Genomic DNA, 25,891 nt, shown 5'->3' with positions numbered 1-25,891 from the left:
GGCCAGCGCCCTGACGTCTGTGAGCTTCGGCACCCTTGCCTGCCAACGAGAGCCAAGAGTACCCACCTCACTGGGCCGCTGGGCCATCAGAGGTTTGCATTCAAAGCAGTGTCTGGGGCGCGCCGCTGGCTCAGCGGTTAAGTCACTGGGACACCTGCAGCCCGTGTTGGAGTGCCTGGATTCCAGCTCCACCTCCGCTTCCCATCCGGCTCCCTGCCGGTGCACAAACCTGGGAGGCAGCCGTGATGGCCCAAGTGGCTGCCCTGCGGGAGACCTGGATGGAGCTCCTGGCTCCTGGCTGCTGCCTTGGCCCAGCCCTGGCTGTTGTGGGTGTTTGGAGAGTGTGCCAGCACATGGAACATCTCTGTCTGCCTGCCTTTCAAATAAAATGAGAATAAATAAAGGGGCTGGTATTGTGGCAACAGTGGGGTAAGCTGCCGCCTGTGATGCTGGCTTCCCATATGAGCACTAGTTTAAGTCTTGGCTGATCTACTTCCAGTCCAGCTCCCCGCTAAATAAAGCGCCTGGAAAAGCAGTGGAAGATGGATCAGGTGCTTGGGCCCCTGCACCCACGTTGAGACCGCAGTGGAGCTCCAGGCTCCTGGCTTCAGCCTGGCCCAGCCTTGGCTGTTGTGGCCACTTGGGGAGTGAACCAGCAGATGAAAGTCCTCTCTCTCTTTCTCTCCCCCTCTCTGTAACTCTGCCTTTCAAATTAATAAATCTTTTTAAAAGTTGTTTAAATACTGTCTGGTACATGCTTGCCCTATGTCAATTTGTGCCTGTTGTTTTTATTTATTTGTTTATTTTTGTCGTTATTATTATTATTTTTTTTTGACAGGCAGAGTGGACAGTGAGAGAGAGAGACAGAGAGAAAGGTCTTCCTTTTTGCCATTGGTTCACCCTCCAATGGCCGCCGCGGCTGGTGCACCGCGCTGATCCGAAGGCAGGAGCCAGGTGCTTCTCCTGGTCTCCCATGCGGGTGCAGGGCCCAAGCACTTGGGCCATCCTACACTGCACTCCCGGGCCATAGCAGAGAGCTGGCCTGGAAGAGGGGCAACCGGGACAGAATCCGGCGCCCCAACCGGGACTAGAACCCGGGGTGCCAGCACTGCAAACAGAGGATTAGCCTAGTGAGCTGCGGTTCATTATTTTTTAATAGGCAGCAAACCCAGGACCTGCCCTGCCCTCGGGGAATTCTCAACTGAAGCTTTTCCCTCCCTGGCTCTCCCCATCTCCAACCACCCCGCCCCTGGCTCCCCTGCCATAGTGGCCTAGAGGCCAAGGTCAGGATCGGAGCAGATCTTTCAGGGACTTTGCCTTAGCCCCATCTGTCCAGCAGAGCTGCCCGACTGCCTCCCCTTGCCCTGGAGAGGCCGGACTCACTCCCCTGCAGCTGGGAGGCATTTGCATCCAAGGCTCTTCCCGCTCTGAGCTGGGCTCTGAGCTGACGCCAGGAGCATCCCACATCCAGCTCAGACTCACTGAGCTTCCGCGCGTGGCCTCCCTGCCACTGGCTTCCCCACTGGACCCCTGGCTTCCGTGCCCACCCCAGGCACTCAGGGTTGCCACGTAGTGGCCGAGCCAGAGCCGACCCTCTGCTAAACCCCCACAGTCTGTCTGGGCTTAGTCCACGCCTGAGGCCACACCTGCCCAGGGTCCCACCACTTCCGGACACCCCCAGGTCTCAGAACGCTGGCTGCAGGCTGTTCTGTTTCCTCCACGCACCTCCCCCTGCTGCCCGATGACTCCTGAAATTGCAAATCAGGGCATGCCACTTCCCTAATAAAAATCCGAGCGTGGGCCTGCCCCTGGCTCCCTGCAGCCTGGGTGGAATGTCTGCTCACACACGGCTTGTGTTCCCAGGGAGCTGTTTGGGACCCCACATCCGCTCCCTACCCCACCGATATTTTCGGCAGATGGACAGTCGTCTTGTCCAGCTCCTGGACATCTAGTCGTCACCCACACCTCCCTCGAAATCAGACTGCCCTGCACTTACCAAGGGGCCAGCCAGTGAGCATGAGGAGACCCCAGAAAAAGCCCTCCACCAATTAAAACCCGTTCCCAAACTCTAAAACCAGGCGTGGGCTGGGGGCGGGGAGCCCGGCCATGACAAGAGGCTGAGCTTTCCAGAAGTAGGAATCGCAGTGGATTCAAGCTCTGTTGTAGCTAACAGGACACGGAGCAAACGCTCAAAACCAAAACAGAGGGTGATTTTGTGTGGGAGAGGACAGGGGAAAGCATTTTTCTCTCTACTTTTTTTTTTTTTTAAGATTGATTGATTTGAAAGGCAGAGTGACACAGAGAGAGAGAGCTTCCATGTGCCAAATGCCTGCCACAGGGATCCAGAGAAACACGCAGCGAGAGGGACGGAGCCCGGGTGACCCAAGAATGTCAGCTGTTGCAGGCAGCCTGGGAAAATGTAAGGAGGGCATGCGAGGGGTCGTCAAAAGGTCTGGGGGAAAATGAAGTATAAATGTAAGTTCGTGCTGGGGCACAGCAGGTGTTCAGTGCACTGGTAACATGCCACTTGGGACGTTATACCCGGTATGCGAGTGTCTGGGTCTGAGTCCTACCTCTGCCTCCCAACCCAGCCCCCTGCTAATGCTGACCCTGGAAGGCTGCACGACTCCAGTACCTGGGTCCCTGCCATCCATGTGGGAGACCCCGATGGAGTTTCTGGCACTTGGCTTTGGCCTGGCTCAGCCCCAGCTGTTGCAAGCATTTGGGAAGTGAGCCAGCTTATAGATGGAAGATTTCTCCATATCTTTTGTCTTTCAAATAAGTAAAAACAAATTAAAGAGTTAAAAAAAATTCTGCATAGCATTTGCATTTTTTAAAGATGTAGTTTTTTTATTTATTTGAAAGGCAGAGTTAGGGAGAGAAAGGAAAAGATAGAGAACAATCTTCCATCAACTGGTTTACTCCCCAGATGGCTACCATAACTGGGGCTGGGCTAGGGCAAAACCATGGACCATGAGCCCCATCCAGGTCTCCCATGTGGGTGCAGGGGCTTAAGCACTTGGTACATCTTCCACTGCTTTCTCAGGCCATTAGCAGACAGCTGGATCAGAAGTGGAGCAGCCAGGACTCAAACCAGCACCCATATGGGATGGCAGCACTGCAGGCAGAGGCGTAACTCACTATGCCACAGCACCAGCCCCCATGAATTTTTTGAAGACTCCTCATATGTATAGATTTCAAAAATGTTTTGAACCAAGCTAAACTTATCCTTTTTTTTCACAAAATATTTATTTATTTATTTGAAAGTCAGAGAGAGGAGAAGACAGAGGCACAGAGAGAGAGAGAGAGGTCTTCCATTCGCTGGTTCACCTCTCAAGTGGCTGCAACAGTCACTGGTGAGCTATGCCAAAGCCAGGAGCCAGGAGCCACGAGCTTCTTCTAGGTCTCCTATGTGGGTGCAGGGGCCCAAGGACTTGGGTTGTCCTCAGCTGCTTTCCCAGGTGCATTAGCAGGGAGCTGGATCGGAAATGGAGCAACCAGGACTCCAACTGGTGCCCATAAGGATGCCAGATCACACGGGGTAGCTTTTCCCACCTATGCCATAGCACTGGCCCCTAATTTATCTTTTTCTTAATTGATTTTTTCATCTTCACTTTTTGTTTCAAGATTTACTTTATTTGTTTGAAAGGCAGAATTACAGAAAGAATGAAAGACAAAAAAAAAGATTTTTCCATCTGCTGGTTCACTCCCCCAAAGACCTGCAGCAGCCAGGGCTGGGCCAGGCCAAAGTCAGGAACCAGGAGCTTCATCCAGGTCTCCCACTTGGGTGCAGGGGCCCAAGCACTCAGGCTATCCTCTACTGCTTTCCCAGGGCATTAGCAAGGAGCTGGATCAGAAGTGGAATAACTGGGGCTTGAGTTGAGATGTGGACATTGAAAATGGTGGCTTAACCCACTACACCACAGCGCCAGCCCCCTAGTCTTTAATTCCATTTCCCATGGAGAAAACATAAGCAAAGAAAAATACAACACATTGGGAGGGAGGATTGCAACTCATGGCATAGAATGAGAAGTAATTTTCTCTCTCTCTCTCTCTCTTTCTCTCAGATGTATTTATTTATTTGAAAGACAGAGTTACGGCCAGCGCCGCGGCTCACTAGGCTAATCCTCCGCCTTGCGGCGCCGGCACACCGGGTTCTAGTCCCGGTCGGGGCACTGATCCTGTCCCGGTTGCCCCTCTTCCAGGCCAGCTCTCTGCTGTGGCCAGGGAGTGCAGTGGAGGATGGCCCAGTGCTTGGGCCCTGTACCCACATGGGAGACCAGGAGAAGCACCTGGCTCCTGCCATTGGATCAGCACGGTGCGCCGGCCACAGCGCGCCTACCGCGGCGGCCATTGGAGGGTGAACCAACGGCAAAGGAAGACCTTTCTCTCTGTCTCTCTCTCTCACTGTCCACTCTGCCTGTCAAAAAAAAAAAAAAAAAAAAAAGTTACAGAAAGACAAAGGTAGGGTCGGCGCCGTAGCTTACTTGGTTAATCCTCTGCCTCTGGCACCGGCATCCCATATGGACACCAATTCTAGTCCTGGTTGCTTCTCTTCCAGTCCAGCTCTCTGCTATGGCCTGGGAGTGCAGTGGAGGATGGCCCAAGTCCTTGGGCCCTGCACCTCATGGGAGACCAGGAGGAAGCTCCTGGCTTCGGATTGGTGCAGCACCGGCCATTGAGGCCATTTGGGGAGTGAGCCAACGGAAGGAAGAGCTTTCTCTCTGTTTCTCTCTCTCTCTCTCTTACTGTCTATAACTCTACCTGTCAAATAAATTTAAAAAAAAAAAAAGGCAGAGAGAGAGAGAGATGGTTTTCCATCTGGTGGCCACAATGGCTGGAGCTATGCCAATTCTGAAGCCAGGAGCCAGGAGCTTCCTCCAGGTCTCCCATGCAGGTGCAGGGGCTCAAGGACTTGGGCCATCTTCTACTGCTATCCCAGGCCATAGCAGAGAGCTCGATCAGAAGTGGAGCAGCCAGGACTTGAACCGGCGCCCACATGGAATGCCCGCACTGCAGACAGGGGTTTGAACCTGCTGTGCCACAGCGCCGGCCCTTACATTTTTTAAGATAATTAAGAGGGGCTGGTGTTCTGGCACAGCAGGTTAAGCCCCCACCTTCGACACCAGCATCCCACTTCAGAGAGCCAGTTTGTGCCCCAGCTACTCTGCTTTGATCCAGCTCCCTGCTGATGTGACTGGAAGGCAGTAAATCACGGCCCAAGGGCTTGGGCCCCTGCACCCACGTGGGAGACCTGGCAGAAGCTCCTGCCTCCTGGCTTCAGCCTGCTCAGCCCTGGCTGTTGCAGGCATCTGGGAGAGTGAACCAGTGCATGGAAGATCTCTTTCTCTTTCTCTCTGTCACTCTGCCTTTCAAATAAATGCATCTTAAGATAATTTAAAAAAAATTTAAAAGAGAAAAGAACTTCTATGTATTTTGCCAGATTTTTTTAAAAAATGCTCTATAAATAAAATAAGTCTGATAACTAAAAATAAAATATTTATAGGAATAGATTCGGGAGCTGCCTGTTAGCCATGGAAGACGTGCCCAGTCTCACTCGAAATGATGGAAATTCGAGTTCCAACCACATCATCTCACATCTCCCTGATGCTCAGCTTGATAGCACACCCTGTGGGGGTGAGGGGGAGACTGACACCTGCTGACACTCCTCTGCTAGTCGCTTGCTTCCAGGAATGTACTCACGAGATCTACTCGCTGGCCCGACACCACTGTGCACCTGTCCATCCACAGGTTACCGGTTAAACAAAGCCCGGCTCTGTCTCGAGATACTATGCATTCATTAAAAAGAACAAAGCAAACTGATTAGGATGCCCAAGTCCCACCTCCAGGATCCCTGGGTTCACTACCTGGCAGTGGCTCCTGGCTCCAGCTTTCCATTCGTGTAGGCGCTGGGAGGCAGAGGGAGGTGGCTCTGGTGATTGGATCCCTACTGCCTACACGGGAGCCCTGGGCTGAGTTCCTGGCTCTCAGGTTTAGCCCAACACAATCCCTGCCTTTGTAAGTTGGGGGGAGGGGAGTAAAACAGCAAATGGGAGCTCTCTGTCTCTCCAAAAAATTAAACTAAAATATAAAACAAAAGAGTAAGATGGAGCCAGCGCCGTGGCTTAACAGGCTAATCCTCCGCCTTGCGGCGCCGGGACACCGGGTTCTAGTCCCGGTTGGGGCGCCGGATTCTGTCCCGGTTGCCCCTCTTCCAGGCCAGCTCTCTGCTGTGGCCCGGGAAGGCAGTGGAGGATGGCCCAAGTCCTTGGGCCCTGCACCCGCATGGGAGACCAGGAGAAGCACCTGGCTCTTGCCTTCGGATCAGCGCGGTGCACCGGCCGCGGCGGCCATTGGAGGGTGAACCAACGGCAAAAAGGAAGACCTTTTTCTCTCTGTCTCTCTCTCTCACTATCCACTCTGCCTGTCAAAAAAAAAAAAAAGAGTAAGATGGTAAGTGTTGCCTAACTCAGTGAATCATTTAAAGCCATCCACTTGGCTCAGGCGTTTGGTGTAGTGGGTGAGTTTTTGCTTGCAATGCCTGCATCGCATATTGGAGCATGGTTCAAATCCTGGCTCCTCTGCTGCTGCTGCTTCTTTTTTTTTTTTTTTTTTAAGATTTATTTTACTTATTTGAAAGAGAAGGTAGAGACAGAGAGAGAGGTCTTCCATCCGCTGATTCACTCCCCAGATGGCTGCAATGGCTGGAACTGTGCCAGTCTGAAGCCAGGAGCCAGGAGCCTTCTCCGGGTCTCCCACATGGGTGTAAGGGCCCAAGGACCAGGGCCACCGTCCACTGCTATCCCAGGCCATAGCAGAGAGCAGGATTGGAAGAGGAGCAGCCAGGACTAGAACTGTTGCCCACATGGGATGCCAGTGCCTCAGGCCACGGCTTTAAGTGCCGAGCCACAGCGCCAGCCCCGAGTTCCTCTGCTTCTGATTCAGCTTCCTGCCAGTGTGCACCCTGGGAAGCAGCAGGTGACGGCTCAAGTACTTTAGTCCTTGCCACCCACATGGGAGACCTGGGTTGGATTCGGAGCTCCCGGCGTTGGCCTGGCCCGGTCCTGATGTTGCAAGCAACTGAGTGAAACGGAAGGTGCAAGATCTCTGTGGGGCTGGCATTGTGGTACAGCAGATTAAACTGCAATGCCAGCATCCCCTATCGGTGCTGGTTCAAGTCCCGTCTGCTCCACTTCCAATCCAGCTCCCTACTAATGTGCCTGGGAAAGCAGCAGAAGGTGGCTCAAGTGCTTGGGCCCCTGCACCCATGTAGGAGACCCAGATGAAGCCTCTCTCTCTCCCTCCCTCCCTCCTGCCCTCCCTCCCTTTCTCTCTCTCTCTCTCTTCCTCTCCCTAGGTAACTCTGCCTTTGAAATAAGTCTTTAGAGAAGAAAAGATATCTGTATGTATCTCCATATCTTTGTCTGTCTGCCTTTGAAATAAAATAGGGGAGAAAATACATTGATTTGAACCATTAAAATAGGTGAATTGGATGGTTATGTGCATTATATATTTAAAGCAGTAGCCAATAAAACAATAAAAACAGTTACTTCCCCTTTCACAAGGAAAGGAAGGAAAGAAAAGAAATAACTTTGTTATGTATCAGCATACAAGAGCTCCTAGGTTGGAGTCCTGGCTGCTCCACTTCCAACTCAGCTCCCTAATGTGCCTGGGAAAGCAGCCAGTGATGTCCCAAGTGCTAGGGCCCCTGCCACCCACGTGGGAGACCCGGATGGAGTTCCGGGATCCTGGCTCCAGCCTGGCTCAGACCTGCCTGTTGTGAGCATTTGGGGAGTGAACCAGCAGATGGAAGATTTCCCTCTCTCTCTATCATTCTGCCTTTTAAATAAATAAATGCAAATCTTAAAAAAAAAAAAAAGCAAAGTTTAAAGCCAGAAGATGGGTTGGCTGGAGCCATCTGAGGCAGGTGGTGTGGGCTGTGCTACTCTGGAGCCTGCTGCTGCCTGCCCACGAGCTGGCGGCTCCAGCCTGACTCTGTCACAAGGTCACTGATGATTGTGAAAATCCTAGGAGGGGATCCCTTGACATCTAAAAATGTTGGAACTGAACTGGCAGGGAAACTACTGGTTCAAGTGCATGAAAAGGAGAAGACTGGGGCCGGTGCTGAGGCCCAGCAGGTAAAGCTGCTGCCTGCAGTGCCAACATCTCATATGGGCACTGGTTCGAGTCCCAGCTGCTCCACTTCTGATTCAGCTCTCTGCTATGGCCTGGGAAAGCAGTAGAAAATGGACCAAGTCCTTGGGCCCCTGCACCCACATGGGAGACCCGAAAGAAGCTCCAGGTTAGGCAGGTGCCGTGGCTCAACAGGCTAATCCCCCACCTTGCGGTGCCAGCACACCGGGTTCTAGGCCTGGTCGGGGCGCCGGATTCTGTCCCGGTTGCCCCTCTTCCAGTCCAGTTCTCTGCTGTGGCCCGGGAGTGCAGTGGAGGATGGCCCAAGTGCTTGGGCCCTGCACCCTCATGGGAGACCAGGAGAAGCACCTTGCTCCTGGCTTTGGATCAGTGCAGTGTGCCGGCCGCAGCGCGCCGGCCGTGGCGGCCATTGGAGGGTGAACCAGCGGCAAAAAGGAAGACCTTTCTCTCTGTCTCTCTCTCTCTCACTGTCCACTCTGCCTGTCAAAATAAAAAATAAATAAATAAATAAATAAAAGAAAAAAAGAAAGAAGCTCCAGGCTCCTGACTTCGGATCGGTGCCGCTCCAGCCGTTATGGCCATCTGGGGAAGTGAACAGCGGATGAAAGTCCTGTCTCTCTCTCTCTCTCTCTGTAACTCTGACTTTCAAGTAAATAAATAAATCTTAAAAAAAAAAAAGATAAGAAGAAGACTGTGGATGCCAGGTTTGAAACACTGGACGGCAGGGGCACAGCAGGCTAAGTTGTGGGAGTGCCAGTCTGAGTCCTACCTGCTCCATTTCTGACCCAACTTCCTGTTAATCCCCATGGGAAGTCAGCAGAAGATGGCCCAAGTGCTTGGGCCCCTGCCACCCATGTGGGCGTCCTGGATGGAGTTCCTGGCTCCTGGCTTCAGCCTGGCCCAGCTCTGGCTGTTCCTGGCATTTGGGGCGTGAATCAGCCAATGGAAGGCCTTTCTGTGTCCTTCTCTCTCGCTTTGCCTTTCAAATAAACAAATCTTACAAAAATAAACACCTTTGGGGGCCAGCACTGTGGCATAGCAGGTAGAGCCGCCACCTGCAGTGCTGGCAACCCATATGGGTGCTGGTTCAAGTCCCAGCTGCTCCACTTCCAATCCAGCTCTCTGCTATGGCCTGGGAAAGCAGTAGAAGATGGCCCAAGTCCTCGGGCCCCTGCACCCATGTGGACAACCCAGAAGAAACTCCTGGCTCCTGGCTTTGGATCAGCCCAACTCCAGCTGTTATGGCCATTTAGGGAGTGAACCAGCAGATGGAAGATCTCTCTCTCTCTCTCTCTCTCTCTGTTTCTGCCTCTCTATAACTCTACCTTTCAAATAAGTAAATAAATAAGTCTTTAAAATAAATGAATAAACACATTTGGCTGAGTTTCCACAACTTCCCCCAGCTCGTGAGCCACTGTGTCGGTGAAAGGGGAGGTGGTGCCGCGGGCTCCCCACCACCACCACCCCCAGCCCTGCAAAGTCGCCCTGCCCCACACCAGAAGACACCTGCCCGGCTGCCCTGGCTGGTTGCAAAATGAAGCAAGAACCCAAGAAAGGGGAGTAGAGGGGAAAGCAGCCCTTGGGGACACCTCCAGCGGGTGACGTCAGCCACTGCGGGGTGTGCACCCGGAAGCATGGCAAACAGGAGCTCGCACAGATGTTTGCACCCCCGTGTTCTCGGCAGCGTGATTCCCGCTGGCCGTCCCTCAGTGGGTGAATGAATGGGTAGACACAGTGTGGGCGTGAATAGCACCACCCACCTTAAAGAGACAGAGGCCCTGTTGCTACCGCAGCGTAAGGGAGCCTTGGACATCACGCCCAGAGAAATCACAGAGGCACCAACACTGCACTGTGAAGAGGGCCCTGAGGCCCTGGAGTCGCACCCACGGAACAGGAACTAGCGAGGGCGGTGCGAGGGGCTGGGGAGTGAGTGTCTTGTGGGGACAAAGCTCAGTATGGAAAGGTGAGGAAGTTGTAGAGACAGATGGCAGTGTGGGCTGCACAGCCACGGGAATGGGCTCAGTGCCCCTGAGCCGTGCACTTCCAAATAATTAAAATTTCATGTTGCTGGGGCCGGTGCTATGGCGCAGCGGGTTAATGTCCTGGCCTGAAGTGCAAGCATCCCATGTGGACGCCAGTTCGAGACCCAGCTGCTCCACTTCCGATCCGGCTCTCTGCTATGGCCTGGGAAAGCAGTAGGGGATGGCCCAAGTCCTTATTTACTTTGAAAGTCAGAGTTACACAGAGAGAGAAGGAGAGGCAGAGAGAGAGAGGTCTTCCATGTGCTGGTTCACTCCCCAGTTGGCTGCATCAGCCGAGCTGCACCGATCCAAAGCCAGGAGCCAGGAGCTTCTTCCGGGTCTTCCTGTGTGGGTGTAGCCGGCTGCTCCACTTCTGATCCAGCTCTCTGCTAATGTGCCTGGGAAGGAAGTGGAAAATGGAGCAAGTGCTTGTGCCCCTGCACCTGCATGGGAGACCTGGGTGGAGTTCCTGGCTCTTGGCTTCAGGCTGGCCTAGACCTGCCTATTGCAGCCATCTGGGGAGTGAACTAGCAGATGGAAAATCTGTATGTGTGTGTGTGTCTCCTCTCTTCCCTCTCTTTCTCTAATTCTGCCTTTCACATAAATAAATCTTTAAGATTAATAAATTTTGAAAAATATGTAGAAGAATGTGTAAGACGAACATTTGTGTTTAGAAAAGACAAAGGTACAGGCCGGTGCCATGGCTCAACAGGCTAATCCTCCGCCTAGCGGCGCCGGCACACCAGGTTCTAGTCCCGGTGGGGTGCCAGATTCTGTCCTGTTGCCCCTCTTCCAGGCCACTCTCTGCTGTGGCCCGGGAGGGCAGTGGAGGATGGCCCAAGTGCTTGGGCCCCCGCACCCACATGGGAGACCAAGAGAAGCACCTGGTTCCTGCCTTCGGATCAGTGCGGTGCGCCGGCCGCAGTGCACTGGCGCAGCAGCCATTGGAAGGTGAACCAACGGCAAAAAAAGGAAGACCTTTCTCTCTGTCTCTGTCTCTCTCTCTCACTGTCCACTCTGCCTGTCAAAAAAAAAAAAAAAAAAGACAAAGGTACACATTCATACCCAAAACCAGCTCAGGAAAATGAACCACAAAAATCAAGGCTCTGACAGCTCACAGAGAAGGCAGGAGAACCACTGTAGTAAACTTTGTAGCTTAAAAAATTTTTTTTCACTTTTTTTATTTGAAAGGTAGAGTGATAGAGAGAGGAGAGAGAGAGAGCTTCTATCCACTGGTTCACTTCCCCAAATGTCCGCAATGACCAGGGCTGGACCAGGCCAAAGTTAAGAGCCAGGAACTCCATCTAGCTCTCCTACATGGGTGGCAGGGGCCCAAGCCCTTGGACCATCTTCTGCTACCTTCCCAGGTGCACTAGCAGGGAGCTAGAATAGCTGGAACTTGAACCGGCACTCTCTATGGGATGCTGGTATTATAGGCGGTGGCTTAACCCACCATGCCACAATGCCAGCTTCTTTGTAGCTTTTTTTTTTTTTTTTTTTGGACAGGCAGAGTGGACAGTGAGAGAGAGACAGAGAGAAAGGTCTTCCTTTTGCCGTTGGTTGACCCCCCAATGGCCACTCCAGCGGTGCGCTGCGGCTGGTGCACCGTGCCGATCCGAAGCCAGGAGCCAGGTGCTTCTCCTGGTCTCCCATGGGGTGCAGGGCCCAAGGACCTGGGCCATCCTCCACTGCACTCCCGGGCCACAGCAGAGAGCTGGCCTGGAAGAGGAGCAACAGGGACAGAATCCGGCACCCCAACTGGGACTAGAACCCAGGGTGCCGGCGCCGCAGGGGAGGATTAGCCTAGTGAACCACATGCTGGCCTCTTTGTAGCTTTTGATATTTATGTATTCACTGCTACAGAGGAAAAACATTTTGTCCTATTAAACAAACAAGCAAATAAAATCACATCCAGCTCCCCTAAGTTGAACAGAGGGGATGGTGTCTCAGGCAGGTGGGTGCTGGCATGAGAGCTCCTGTTCCTACAAGCCTCCCCCACACACACCTTCTTTGTAAAATGGCCAAGCATCCTGGCTTGGTTGTGACTGTCCCAGCCCCAGCCCTGGACAGCCCATGGCTCCAGGAAACAGTTTAGACTGCCGCTCAGGGGACAGTCAGTTATGGCACCTCCTGGGCCAGATTCCCTGAACAGGGGGCACCATGGGTGGCCCAGGCTTCCAACGTTCCCCCCAGCCCCGCCCTGCCCCATGGCCCCCAGGGGGCCTTCTAGACCCCTTGGAGCCCCTCTGCAAAATGACCATTTTATAGGCCCTGCTGCTCCAGGATCCGCTTCCCCGTGCCGCTGCTCCACCTGGGCTTCCGTCCCCTGGCCCAGACTCTGGGAAGCTCAGGTAGGCACAGTGCCCGGGCTGGCAGGAGGCATCGCCAATGCAAACCGGTTAGCCTGCCCATCGTGTGCTGGGCGCCAGCTGCCCTGGGGGAGCTGGGCAGGGGCCAGGCGGAAGGCAGAGGGAAGCCGGTGCCAACTCTCTGCTCCAGACTGACGGGGACACAGAGAGGAAGCTGGCACCCCAGACCTGCACAGAGACAGGGGAGCAGAGCCAGATGAATCCACACCCGCTCAGCAGGGTAAGTCGAGGCTGTAGGTGTCCACGCTCCAGGGGTTCCCGGAAAAGACAGGCACACACACGTATGCTCTCCTGGGAAACCAGTCCTTCCTCTACCTCTCTTCATCTCCTCTGCATCTTCATGAGCATCTATGAAGCGCCTACTGTGTACCATTCTCCAAGGGAGGGCAGTGGACACACCAGGTGGGAGAACTGTGAGTGGTGTGCACCAGGGAGGGGTGCAGCAGGACGGCTCAGGCCTTCAACTTAGGCTGGCAGGGAGTGAGGGCTAGCTCAATATGCAGGAAAAGTGTCCCCGGCGGAAGGAGCAGCCACTGCAAAAGGCTCTCTGCCCTGTCCTGACCCAGGCCATGAGGTCAGGGGTGTGTGGGGACAATGGTCCCTCCAGGTGCCTTTGGCTAGCATGGGTACGTTCCATGCCACAGACAAGGATGCTAGGCCCAGAGAGGCTCAGTCGGCCCCTGACATCACACAGCACAAAAGTGGGCTCCAGGTTTCCTTTCCTTTTTTTTTTTCCAAAATTTATTTATTATTTGAAAGTCAGAGTTACACAGAGAGAAAGAGAGAGACAGAGAGAGAGGTCTTCCATTCGCTGGTTCACTCCCCAATTGGCTGCAATGACAGGAGCTGTGCTGATCCAAAGCCAGGAGCCAAGAGCTTCCTCTGGGTCTCTCACATGGCTTTATTTATTTGAAATTCAGAGTTATGGAAGTGGGGGGAGAGAGATCTTCCATCCGCTGATTCCCTCTTCAAGTGGCTACATTTACCAGGGCTGAGCCAAGAGCTTCATCCTGGTGCCCTACGTGGGTGGGGACCAGGCCAACAGCAGGGAGCTGGGTAGGAAGTGAAGCAGCTGGGACTTGAACCAGCACCCACAGGGGATGCTGTGGATGATGGCTTAACCTGCTGAGCCACAGCACCGGCTCCCCATCCTCCCTGTGGAGCCTTGTCTTTGTAAGGTTGAATCACGCTATTCCATCGTACAGAAGGACCACATTGGGTTTATCCATTCAGCCATTGAAGGACTCATGTGGCACATCCACTTTGTTTTTGTTTTGTTTTGTTTTGACAGGCAGAGTGGACAGTGAGAGAGAGAGAAAGGTCTTCCTTTACTGTTGGTTCACCCCCCCCAATGGCCGCTGCGGTGGGCGCGCTGCACCCGGCGCACTGCGCTGATCCGAAGCCAGGAGCCAGGTGCTTCTCCTAGTCTCCCATGCAGGTGCAGGGCCCAAGCACTTGGGCCATCCTTCACTGCACTCCTGGGCCACAGCAGAGAGCTGGCCTGGAAGAGGGGCAACCAGGACAGAATCCGGCACCCCGACCGGGACTAGAACCTGGTGTGCCGGCGCCGCAAGGCGGAGGATCAGCCTATTGAGCCGCGGCGCCGGCCACATCCACTTCTTGGCTGTTGGAAACCAAGAACACGGGGCCACAAGCAGCTGCTTGAGCTCCTGCAGCCATCCTCTCGGTGTCCACCTAGGAGCGCGCTTGCCGGAGCACGTGGTGATCCCATTTAGCTTTGCAGGAAGCTGAACCTCGGTTTGGCGGGCTGGCTGGTTGGTTTTCAGAACAATCAGCTGTGCACGCTGCTTGCCTTGGAGCCACAGCTTGAACAGCAAGGTGCGCGTGTAGCATGGGGTGGTTGTGTAGTGCCGGGGCCCTCCTGACATCCGGGGAGGCTGCACGATGGGTGGGCCGACAGATGACATCGCTGCCCAGGGCTCTCCTTCCTCCCCTGCCTCTCCTTTCTTGCGTTCTTGCTTCCATTTGGAATCAGCAAGGCCTGGGCCAGGCCGAAGTCTGGAGCCAGGATCTCCACCCTAGGCTTCCGCTTGGGCTGTCATTCACCTCCCAGGCATGTGAGCAGGAAGCTGGATTGGAAGCAGATCAGGCAGGACTCGCATCGGCGCTCCGTTAAGGGATGCTGGCATTGCAAAGGGCGGCTTAACCTGCTGCGTCCCCTACAAGTGGAGTCTTAACTGCTGTGCCAAATGCCAGCCGCTACAAACTCCCTTTTGCTCTGTGTATGGGGGGGGGGAGGGCAGGGAACATAGCCACTGGTTTAAGAGGTTGGGACACTGGACAGAATTGGGTGGCCATTATTCGGCTTCGCACAAGTGTCAGTGTCCAGGTCCGTCTCCAGGCCTGACCGCGATGGCTTGGGGCTGGCGAGGAGCTAAGGGAACCACACCCATCTCTTACTGCAGCTGTAGCCCCCCCACACACACACACAGAGCCCCCCCATTCCCATGGGAGAGGAGCTCCCTCTGGATCCCAAAGACCTTAGCTCAGGCCCCGTCCCAGACACCCCAGGCTGGGCCCACCAGCTCAGAACCCAGTCCATCCCCGACTCCAGCCACGCCTTGGCTTCACCTCAGCTGCTAAGCCCTGGCACCTCACCTGACTGCCCAGAGGGAGTGAGGGCCAAGGTGACTCCCTCCCCCAGGGAGTCCTGCAGAGCCTGTGTAGCTGGGCCCCAGCTCCTACTCTCATGCATTTTTTGAACATTTATTTTTTGGGGGGTACTTGTGGTAAAGCAGTCCCAACTGCTCTGCTTGTGATCCAGCTCCCTGCTAATGCACCTGGGAAGGTGGCAGGGAATGGCTCAAGGACTTAGGCCCCTGCGGTCCTAGGGGGAGACCCGGATGTCCATTCCCCAAGTGGCTGCAATGACAGGGGTGGCCAAAACCAGGAGCCCAGAACTCCATCTGGGTCTCCCACATGGAGACTCTGCCACAACTCCAAGCCCCTTATTTTATTTAAAAGGGAGAGAGAGAGAGAGAGAGAAAGAGAGAGAGAGAGAGAGAGAAAGAGAGAGAGAGAGAGAGAGAAAGGGAGAGAAGGAGGGAGAGGGAGAGAATCTTCCATGTACTTGTTCACTCCTCAAGTGGCTGCAACAGCCAGGACTGGGCTGGGCCTGAGCCAGGAACTCCATCTGGGTCTCCAGGGTGGGTGACAGGGACCCTCATCCCTGAGCCATCACCTGCTGCCTCCCAGGGTGCGCACCTGCAGGAAGCTGGATTGGAAGTGGCACCTTAACTGCTGACACTTATTCAGTCCCGCTGCCACTCAGGTGTGGCCTTGGCGCCAGGCAGGCTGCACGTTCCGCCTTCTAGCAGCCCCACCTCCGCCCTGTGCAGACCCTGGCCCACCCAGATCTCTTGAGCACCCACCCGTCCCCGTTTCTGCAGGGACCCTTCGTTCCCATGAACACAAACAGCAGCTATGGCCTGGGCACCCCGGCAGGGTGCAGGGTGTGGTGGACAACAGTCCCCTGCATCCCAAGACCTGAGAAAAAGTTGCTTTATTGTCTTCCTTTTCCAGATGTGCAGATAAGCTCTTGCAGGAGGGGGATCCTGAATGTCAAGTGTGGGGCAGGAGGCAGGGACCATCTGATGAGGGGACTGGGACCTGAGCATGCAGCACTTGTGTATGGGGGGGGGGGGCAGTACAGTGGCTTAGTAGGTTAAGCCACCTGCAGCACCAGCATCCGATATGGGCACCGGCTACTCCATTTGCGACTCAGCTCCCTGCTAATGCACCTGGGAAAGCAGCGGAGGACGGCCCAGGTCCCTGGGTCCCTACCACCCATGTGGGAGAGCTGGAAGAAGCCTCTGGCTCTTGGAGGAGCCTGGCTCAGGCCCTGTCCTTGTGCCCACTTGGGAAGTGAACCAGTGACGTAAGATCTCTCCCTCTCTGTCTCTCCTTCTCTCTGTAACTCTCAAATAAGTAAATAAATATTTTAAAAAGAAGAAGTGTGCAGGGTTCTGCCACAGGGCAGCTGGGTTTGGTGGCTCAGAGAGGGCAGGGTCTCCCACACCTGCCACAGGGGTCTTTCCATCCTGTGTGGTAGCTCGCCGAGGACTCCTGGAGCACAAGACCGCCTGCCTCATTCGCTTGTCCCAAGGTTCTGCAGCCTTCTTTTCCACCAGCCACTGCCTGGCCTGGGACGCGCCCGGCCTGGCCCTTTCAACTGCACCGGGCCGTGTCTGGTGGCCCTCAGCCAAACCCAGAGCTGCGCCATCCCCCACGCCGGCCTCGTCCGCCTCCACCCCCAGCTCCACCGCCCGACCCTTCCTTGCACCCTGACCCCCACCAAAGCGCCGCCTCGGCCCGGATGTGGTCTCCGCCTCCCCCGCATCCCGGGCTGGCTTCGCCCGCAAGCAGGGTCACCAGACTCGGGGCTCCGAGCCCCCGGCAGCAAACAGCTGCGCGCGCAGGACCACGGAGAGGGGCCCCGCAAGGGGACACGAGGCGGACAAGGACGCGCGCCTCGCACCCGGCCCGGAGCCCCGCGGGGCGGACACGGGAGGCGGGACGGGGGCGGGTATAAAGGGACCCTGCGCCCAGGCTCCGCCCCAGCCCCGCCCCCCGCGCCCCCTCCCTCCAGCTTCCCCTTCCCGGGCTCGGGGCCCAGGCCCGGCCAGGAGCAGAGTCCGGCTGCCTCGCGCGGTCGGCGCGCGCGTCGGCCGCTTCCTGGGCTCGGCTGCCAGGACCGCTGCCAAGCGCGCCATCCCCGCCCCGCCGCCGGCCCCCGGTGCGCCCGGCCTCCCGCGCCCCCCAGGTAAGCGAGCGCCCCGCGCCCCGCGCGCTACCCTCGCGGCCGGCTCGGGCCCCGCCTCCGCGGCCATGGCGGCCCCCGGACGCGGCCGCCGAGAGGCATGCCCCTCGGGGCTTCCCATCCGGTCCGGGACCCGGGCCGCCTCCCCAGGAGAGCCGCGCTGCCTCCACCCGCGGAGCGCCGGGGCCCTAACGGTGCCGGAGGGCGCAGGAGCGGGTGGGGGCGATCCTGGCCCCGTGACGCGGGGGAATCCGGATGTGTGCACGGGCCCCGCGCCACGGGAACATTGGTGCCGAGCGTTGGGGTGCTCCCGACGTGCCAGGGCTGGGTCGGAGCCCGCACGCAGCACGGCCGCGTAAACAGAAGCGCATCCTTGCAGGCGGCTTCCCGGGGACTGGGGTCAGCGGGTTCGGATGGGGCCAGAGCGGGAGGGCTTGGTGCACCTGGCAGACGGCGAGGTCCGGAGCGGAGAAGGGGCAGGGTCGGCGCCGGGGCCTGCCAGGTGAGGAGGGGCTCGTGGAGCCCGTCGGCGGGGCTGTGGGCACGGGCCAGGCCGCGGAGGGTGGAGGGGGAGGGAGCAGGCGTCCCCCTGAAGGGTGTGTGGGCCTTGGGCGAATCGGGGCCGCGATTTGGCGAAGACACCAGTAGGGAAAGTGCGCGCAGATTCCGGAGCTGGGCAGCCGGCCGGAAATCAGGGAGGACTCTTTTATTGCCGGGATAAGGAGACTAAGCAGCAGGTGCGGAGTGGGGGTGGGACAACGGGTGGCTGCTCTTGTGGCCCGGTCTGGCTTGCAGGTCTGGGGGATGCGGTGAGATGGGGAAAGGGGGTGGAGACCCCAGTCTGAGCCTGGGCATAGGGTCCCCCAAGATAAGGCACGGAGAGCTGTGGAATTATCTCAGCCTCCCACAGGGCCCCTTCCTGGAGCAGCTGCTGTGAATTAAAGTGTGTGTGTGTGGGGGGGGGGGGGCATCACTAGGAGCCTCACCCAGCACACCTGCCACCCCCGCCCCAGGCCCATGCAGGTGGGAGAGAGGAGGCAGTGCTGCCCGCCCCCTCCAAGCAGAAGTCTTTGAGAAGGGGGAGAAGAGGCTGTCGTCACTCACCTGGCCCTATGGCCCCAGGGAAAGCTTTCTGAGCCTTGGTTTGCCTACCTGCAAAATGGGTTGGCAGTACATGTCCCAGGGAGCTAGGAAAGGGCCTGGCGGTGCTACGGGGTGCTCTAGCAGCGGTGCTACGGGGAAGGCTCCGGGGCCTGGAAGGAGTTCAGGACCCCCCTGGGTTGCCATTTCTTGCTCTCGGGCAGGGCGGCCCCACCCTGGGAGCCAGGGCTGGCTGCAGGTTGAATATAGCGTTTGGTTGGCTCAGAGCCTGGCGGAAAGTGAGTACTTGGCACCAGGGCAGCTGTGCTGCCTGTCCATGGGCCTGCCCCCTCCCCTCCACGGGATGACCCGGGCAGGCGGGCGCCACGATGCTCTTCACTCCCCTGCTCCCCTCTTGTCTGGGCGCCACAGGCCGCCCCCTGCCCTGCTGCCCGAGCCTGTGCCTGCCTGCACCCTGCCCTGCCAGTTTGAGTTCAGCCCTCAGGCTAATGACTTCACCCCCTCGTGCTTCAATTTCCCTACCTGTAAAATGGGCACATGAGCAGGCATCCTCTTGTGAGTAAGTAAAGGATTGAGCACAATGCCCTGCTTGTAAAACAACTGGGCAGCGGGGACTTGCGCGCTCTCTCTGTCTCTCATAAATATATACGTATCTCACAGTGATGCCTGGGAACAAGGAACCTAGAGCTGTCCCCTGACTCAGCTGATGAAGCATCAGAGAAGGCTCCCTGGAGGAGGTGATGGATGGCTGAGTTGCTAAGGCTGAATAGGAGTTAAGTGGGAGGAGACCAGTGAGCAGAACTGCACAGGAGATGCTGCTGAGGCTCGGAGGAGCTGTGACAGGACTGTGAAACCAGGGCTGCAAGGTCCGTGGGGACACAAGGGGCTGGGCAGAGCCAGGCTGGGAAGTAAAGGGAGACAGGCGAGGGCAGGAGCCAGGAGGCCAGGTTGGAGGCAACCACCTTGGTCCGGGTGAGCCGTGATGGCACTGCCCCGAGGTATAGTTAGGGACCAGTGAGAGTCGGGCCGATCCTGCACAGATGCAAAGGTGTAGGAAAGGGAGTAGCCACCAACGCGGGCGCTGGTTTAGGTGCCGTCTGGTCCTGGCGTCTGGAAATTGATATACAGCTAGACGCCCAGGTGGAGGAGGCACCAGGAGATGCCAGCCAGGCGGAGGGGCTGTGGCACCGGGAGATGCCAGCCAGGTGGAGGGGCTGTGGCACCGGGAGATGCCAGCCAGGCGGAGGGGCTGTGGCACCGGGAGATGCCAGCCAGGCGGGGGGGCTGTGGCACCGGGAGATGCCAGCCAGGTGGAGGGGCTGTGGCACTGGGAGATGCCAGCCAGGCGGAGGGGCTGTGGCACCGGGAGATGCCAGCCAGGCGGAGGAGGCAGTGACAAGGTAGGAGGAAGCCAAGGTGGATGGCAAGTGGGGAGCCAAGGGAGCAAGGGCTTCAGTGACCAGAAGGGGGTCCTCAGTGTCTCTGGACCCCCTGCTTAGATCGCTGAGCGGCAAGGGTCTTCCTCTTCCTTCCCCTCCACCCCTCCCCTGCCTGGCTCTGACCAGAGTAGCATAGAGATGGCCTTTCGCCTCCCTCAGTCTGGACCCTAGACCTTTGTTAACATGACACTGTCAGCTGCACACTGAGGTGGCCGGAGCCCAGCTCTGCCCTGCCTCCCCACCTGCTCCTGGGCTCCATATTCTGGTTTGAAGAGAGGGGGTGCCCTACCAGCCCGCCCACTCTCCCTCCCACTCCCGCCTGTCTTGAATCACTCAGCACACAAAGTGCCTGCACTGGGACGCAGGATGCCCCTGGGGGACAGAAGGGGACAGGGACAGGGCTGAGCCCTGAAGAATGAGGAGGAGCCAGGCAGATGGTCGTGGGCGGCGGGGGAGGGGGGGGGCGTTCCAGGCAGAGGCACCTGCAGGTGCAAAGGCCCTGAGGCTGGAATGAACCTGTCGTGTTGGACCTGCAGCAAGGGGTACCGGAGAGGCTGGAGCAGATGAGCGAAGTGCAGGTGAAAAGTCTGAGGGTCCCCAGGGCCTCCCAGTCTGACCACAGCAGATCCTGGAGGGTCCTTGCTTGGTGGAGGGCCGCTTCCTCACTGTTGCCTTGTCCCCTGCCTGCAGAGACCACTTCCCCTGGAGGGACAAGGAGGCTGGCAGGCGGACAGGCTGTCCCCACTTTGCATGCACACCTGGGGGACCTCCTGGAAGAGGCAGTGACAGCTAGGGAAGAGGAGGAAGAGGAGGCAGAGGTGGGGTGGGCGGGGCACAGGGCTGCGTGGAGGAGCCTTGAGGATGGCTCAGCCACCATCCTGCAGTCGCTGCCTGCCCAGGTGGAGGGGAAAGGACTTAGCCCGGTCCCCTGGCCCCAGACACTCCCTCCTGTGCCCTCCCCTCAGCTGGGCAGACCCACAGCCCCCTGCGGCATCACGTGGAGGCTTCACTGAGGGGGTCGGACTGGGCCGAGCCAGGGCACTATGACGGGCGCTGTCCCCTCTGTCCCCCTGGCTGTGCTGTGTGATCCTGGCCTCAGGGCTGCGCTGCTAGGGTATGGCAGGGACATGGGCAGTGTGAGGAGGGCAGACAGGTGGGTGGGCCTCTGGGTGCTGCCTCTCCGCCTGAGGGGTTTGCTGAGGGCGGGTCTATGGAGAAGGCTGTCACCTCCCTGCTCTCGCTTCCCACTCTCCCCACACCGGCTACACCAGTGGATCTCGTCTTGGTGCCTTGAATCCACCATGCTGGGCCCTGCCTCCTCCCTGGACCTAGATGTACTGGCCCCACGGCTGCCCTGTCGCCTCCTTCATTCAAACGTCACCTTGGCCAAGGAGGCCTTCCTCGCCTCCCTCTTCCAGGTCGCAGCCCCTCCCTCCACTGCTGCCTCCTCTTCCTACCCCCAGTCACCACCTGACAGCAAGAAACAAACCAACAAAATACAGCGGGCACAGGGTCCGTGCTGTGGCGCAGCAGGTTAAGCCGCCATTCGCAGTGCCAGCATCCCATATGGGCACCAGTTCAAGTCCTAGCTGCTATGCTTACAACCCAGCTCTCTGTTAAATAAACCTTTAAAAAAAAAATGAAATACAGAGGACAGGTGGATTCTTTCTTTTTTTGGGAAAAAAATATTTATTTATTTGAAAATCCGAGTTACAGAGAAGAGAAGGAGAGATCTTCCATCCACTGGTTCACTCCCCAGCTGGCTGCAACAGCCAGCACTGGACCATACCAACGCCAGGAGCTTCTTCCGGGTCTCCCACGTGGGTGCAGGGGCCCAAGCACTTGGGCCTTCTTCTTCTGCCTTTCCCAGGTGCATTAGCAGGGACCTGGATCGGATTTGGAACAGCCAGGACCCAAACTGGCTCCCATATGAGATGCCGACATCACAGATAGCAACTTAACTCTCTGTGCCACAATGCCGGCCTCATACAAGATGTTTTGTATCTTTTTTAATCTGAAAGGCAGAGAGAGGGAGAGGTTTTCCATCTGTTGGTTCACTCCCAATATGCCTGCAACAGCCAGAGCTGTGCCAGGCTGAAGCCAGGAACCCAGAGCTCCATCCAGGTCTCCCACGTGGATGGCAGGGACTCAAGCACTTGAGCCACGACTGCTGCCTCCCAGGGTGCGCATGCGTGGGGAGCTGGATTGGAAGTGGAGGCGCCAGGACTCGAGACAGGCACTCCATGTGAGATGTAGGTGGCCCACATAAAGTAAATTTATTTATTTATTTGAAAGGCAGAGTTATACAGAGGAAGAAGGAGAGGCAGAGAGAGAGAGAGAGAGAGAGAGAGAGAGAGAGAGAGGTCTTCCATCCGCTGGTTCACTCCCCAGTTGGCCACAATGACCAGAGCTGCACCCATCCAAAGCCAGGAGCCAGGAGCTTCTTCCGGGTCTCCCACGCAGGTGCAGGGGCCCAAGGACTTGGGCCATCTTCTACTGCTTTCCCAGGCCACAGCAGAGAGCTGGATTGGAAGTGAAGCGGCCGGGTCTCTAACTGGCGCCCATATGGGATGCCGGCACTGCAGGCAGCAGCTTTACCCATCACGTCACAGCACTGGCCCCCTAAGCGGCATCTTAATTGTTGTGTGAAACTCTCACTCCCATACATGATTTTCAGTCATTTTGTACATGCAGCATGGTTCACAGCATGGAATTTTCCACTAGTGGTGTCACATTGGTTGGATTTGGGCACATTCTGGATTGGGGCGCTGGACCTGTGTGTGCCCCTCCCAAACCCCACGCTGCCCAGAACGGGTGGGAATCCCTGTCTGTCCTGTTCCCTGCGTGTCCAGGGTGTAGCCCAGTACCTGACATACAATAGGCACCTAATAAATGTTTGTGAAATGATGACTAGAGGCATGGGTACATCTGGTGGCACCCAGAGGTTGTATTGGGTGAGGGGGCTGAGGGCGGGGTCCCCTTCTTCTGCCTCTTCCTGCCTCGTGACATTGTTGGCCCTGCCTCAGTTTCCCCAGCTGCAAAAGGCCAGGTGGCAGATGCATCCTGTGCTTGACACGCGTGTCCTCTGAGCTCCCCGGGGGCCTGGCCACAGGCTGAAAGGAGTCAAGGTCCAATTTGGGTTTGTCTGACGCTCTCGGGAGCTCAGAGTCTGTGACGGACTATTCAGGATCTTCCCATCTATTCCTCGAATTTTCTGGAAGTGTGATGTCAGCAACAGGGATTACTTGCGGGAGAGCAGGGCCCCCTCTGGAAAGGTGGCATTTGTGCGGGGGCCTGCATCAGAGCCCAGCCTGGACGCGGTGCATGCTGGCCTCCTGGAGTTTCCACAGGGAGGCAGACCTGTCCCCGGGCTCAGCCTAGGAACCGCATGCAGGCCCTAGGGGCACACAGAGGCAGTGGACTCAGCATGGCAGTCCAGGAAGGCTTCCTGGAAGAAGCCCCAGGCAAGCTGCTCACCTGCAGGTCTAGCCATGCCAGGTGTCCATGAGAGTGGTGACCAGGGACTCTGATGGAGGGAACAGCCCGGGCCCAGCCTGGCACCCGGGCGCAGCATGCAGGTGCCATCTAAGATTTGCATAGGCCCTGGGAACCTATGCAGCTGTGGCCCAGAGCCACGGAGGAGACCCTGGGGGAGGGTCACCATGGGGACCTTGAACACCAAGCCCAGAGCCGAAGGGAGCGCCCCCCCCCCCACACACACACCAGGAGATCCCGAGCCAGAAAAGATTCAGGCTTGTACTATGAGCCCTTGATGGGCCACAGGGAAAGCTCTGGATAGGAAGAGCCTCCTCCCCCACCCCCCGACCCTGCCCTGGGCCACCCAGCTGGATGGGAGCAGGATCCAGATCAGAGCCACCTGTGGTGTCCGCGGTTTGCCGATGTCTTGCCCCAATGCGCCCGGATCCCTGGGAACCTGGCGGCTGTGCAGCCCCGGAAGGAGGCGATGGCACCTCCTATCTGTCAGGTGATGTCTTCTCGAAACCCCTCACCTGGGGTCTGGACCATGCGCCCAGCCCACCCCCATCCCACCCAAACAGGCTCTCCCCCACAACATACACCCCCACACCCCACACCCCTGCCTTGGCACCTGCCCCTGCCACGAGCCTCCCTGCCTCTTCTGACCTAGCCCCCCCTCACCCCGGCCCCTGCCACCTCCTGGGGCTGACCGCAGGATGACCCCAGGGACAGGGCTCCTGCCCACGGGCAGCACCTCCTACTTCCAGACTCTGCTGCCCTCCAACACCAAGGCCAGACGCTCCCATGGGTGCTGCCTTCCAACACCAAGGCCAGACGCTCCCATGGGTGCTGCCTCATTGTTCTTTGGAAAGAGAGTGATAGAGTGAGCCGAGACTGGGCCAGGTCAAAACCAGGAGCCCTGAACCCAGCCTGGGTCTCCCACGTGGATGGCAGGGACCCAAGCACTTGAGCCGTCACCTTCTGCCTCCCAGGGTGTGTATTGGCAGGGAGCTGGAATTGGAAGTGGAGCCAGGACTTGAACCCAGGTTCTCTATATGGGATATGGATGTCCTGGGTGTCATCTTTTTTTTTTAAGGTTTTATTTATTTGAAAGGCAGAAAGGTCTTCCATCTGCTGGTTCACTCCCCAAACGGCTGCAATGGCCAAGGCTGGGCCTATCTGGAGCCAGGAGCCCCTTCTACGTCTCCCATGTGGGGACAGGAGCCCAGGCACTTTGGGCCATCTTCCACTGCTTTCCTAGGTACATTTGCAGGGAGCTGGATCGGAAGTGGAGCAGCTAGGGCATGAACTGGCACCCATATGGGATGCCAGCACTGCAGGTGGACACTTAGCCCACTATGCCACAGCACCAGCCCCTTGAGTGACATCTTGTTTGTTTAAAGATTTATTTATTTATTTGAAAGTCAGAGTTACACAGAGAGAGAAGGAGAGGTAGAGAGAGAGAGAGGTCTTCCATCCACTGGTTCACTCTCCAATTGGCTGTAATGGCCAGAGCTGCACTGATCCAAAGCCAGGAGCCAGGAGCTGCTTCTGGGTCTCCCATGCAGGTGCAGGGGCCCAAGGACTTGGGCCATCTTCTACTGCTTTCCCAGGCAATAGCAGAGAGCTGGATCAGAAGAGGAGCAGTCGGGACTTGAACCAGTGCCCACATGGGATGCTGGCGCTGCATTGGCTTTACCCACTGTGCCACAGCGCTGGCCCTAAGTGGCATCTTAACCGCTACTCAAAACCCCACCCCTGCTGCTTTGTCTAAAACCACTGTGACTGGGCCACGTTGTGGTGAAGTGGGTTGAGCCACTGCCTGTGAGGTCAGCATCCTCTGCAAGCTCCAGTTCTGGCTGCTCAGCTCCTGATCCAGCTCCCTGCCAAGGCACCTGGGAGGCCAATGGCTGGAGCGCTTGGGCCCCTGTCATCCGCCTGGGAGACCCTACTCTGACTTCATCCTGGCCCAGCCCTGGCCATTGCAGCCATCTGGGGAGTGAAGCAGCAGATGGAAGATCTCTTTGTCTCTCCCTTTCTCTGTAGCTCTGCCTTTCAAATAAATAAATAAATCTTTAAGAAGAGAACACAACTACGGCGACAGACCCTTTCCACCCTCCCCCTGACCCAGGTGGCTGTGGCCCTGCCTGCGTTGGAGACTGGCAGGGGCAGAACTTTGCTTTCTCACTCTGTGCACGTGATGTCAACGGTGTTTAAAGGAAGGACAGAAAAGGTCTTCTGAAAACCAGTGTCATCCACATCGCTTAGCCACAGGGGGCAGGCGGAGAAGGGCGTTGTTAAGGGGGTCTCGGCCCCCTGCCTGCACACACAGAGGTGCTGGGGATCACCCGGCTCCTGATGCAGCCGAGACTCCGCGGGTGGAATGCGGTGCCCTGACTCACCTTCGCCTTTGCTTCAGTTTTGTTGTTTAATACGCATGGAGACAGGGCCAGCGCTGTGCTGTACACCTTGTTAAGCCACCGCCTGCAATGCCAGTTCGAGTCCTGGCTGCTCCACTTCCAGTCCAGCTCCCTGCTAAGGCACTTGGGA

The 25,891-nt window shown here is 57.1% G+C and overlaps 2 protein-coding genes across 2 annotated transcripts in view; one reads left to right on the top strand and one right to left on the bottom strand.

The window, feature by feature from the left end:
- The window catches only part of FBN3 (fibrillin 3), a 116,710-nt gene extending 99,316 nt beyond the window's left edge, over positions 1–17,394 (bottom strand). Inside the window, 1 exon segment of the mRNA XM_062179352.1 lies at positions 17,359–17,394. Coding sequence (XP_062035336.1) covers positions 17,359–17,394 — 36 coding nt within the window.
- The window catches only part of CERS4 (ceramide synthase 4), a 34,442-nt gene continuing 25,778 nt past the window's right edge, over positions 17,228–25,891 (top strand). Inside the window, exon 1 of the mRNA XM_062179281.1 lies at positions 17,228–17,327. The gene's annotated coding sequence lies outside the window, so the exon portion shown is untranslated. The remainder of the gene's footprint in view (positions 17,328–25,891) is intronic.

Source organism: Lepus europaeus, chromosome 20, assembly GCF_033115175.1.
Source record: "Lepus europaeus isolate LE1 chromosome 20, mLepTim1.pri, whole genome shotgun sequence".
Taxonomy (NCBI): Eukaryota; Metazoa; Chordata; class Mammalia; order Lagomorpha; family Leporidae; genus Lepus; species Lepus europaeus.
This window is presented reverse-complemented; position numbering and strand designations above follow the sequence as displayed.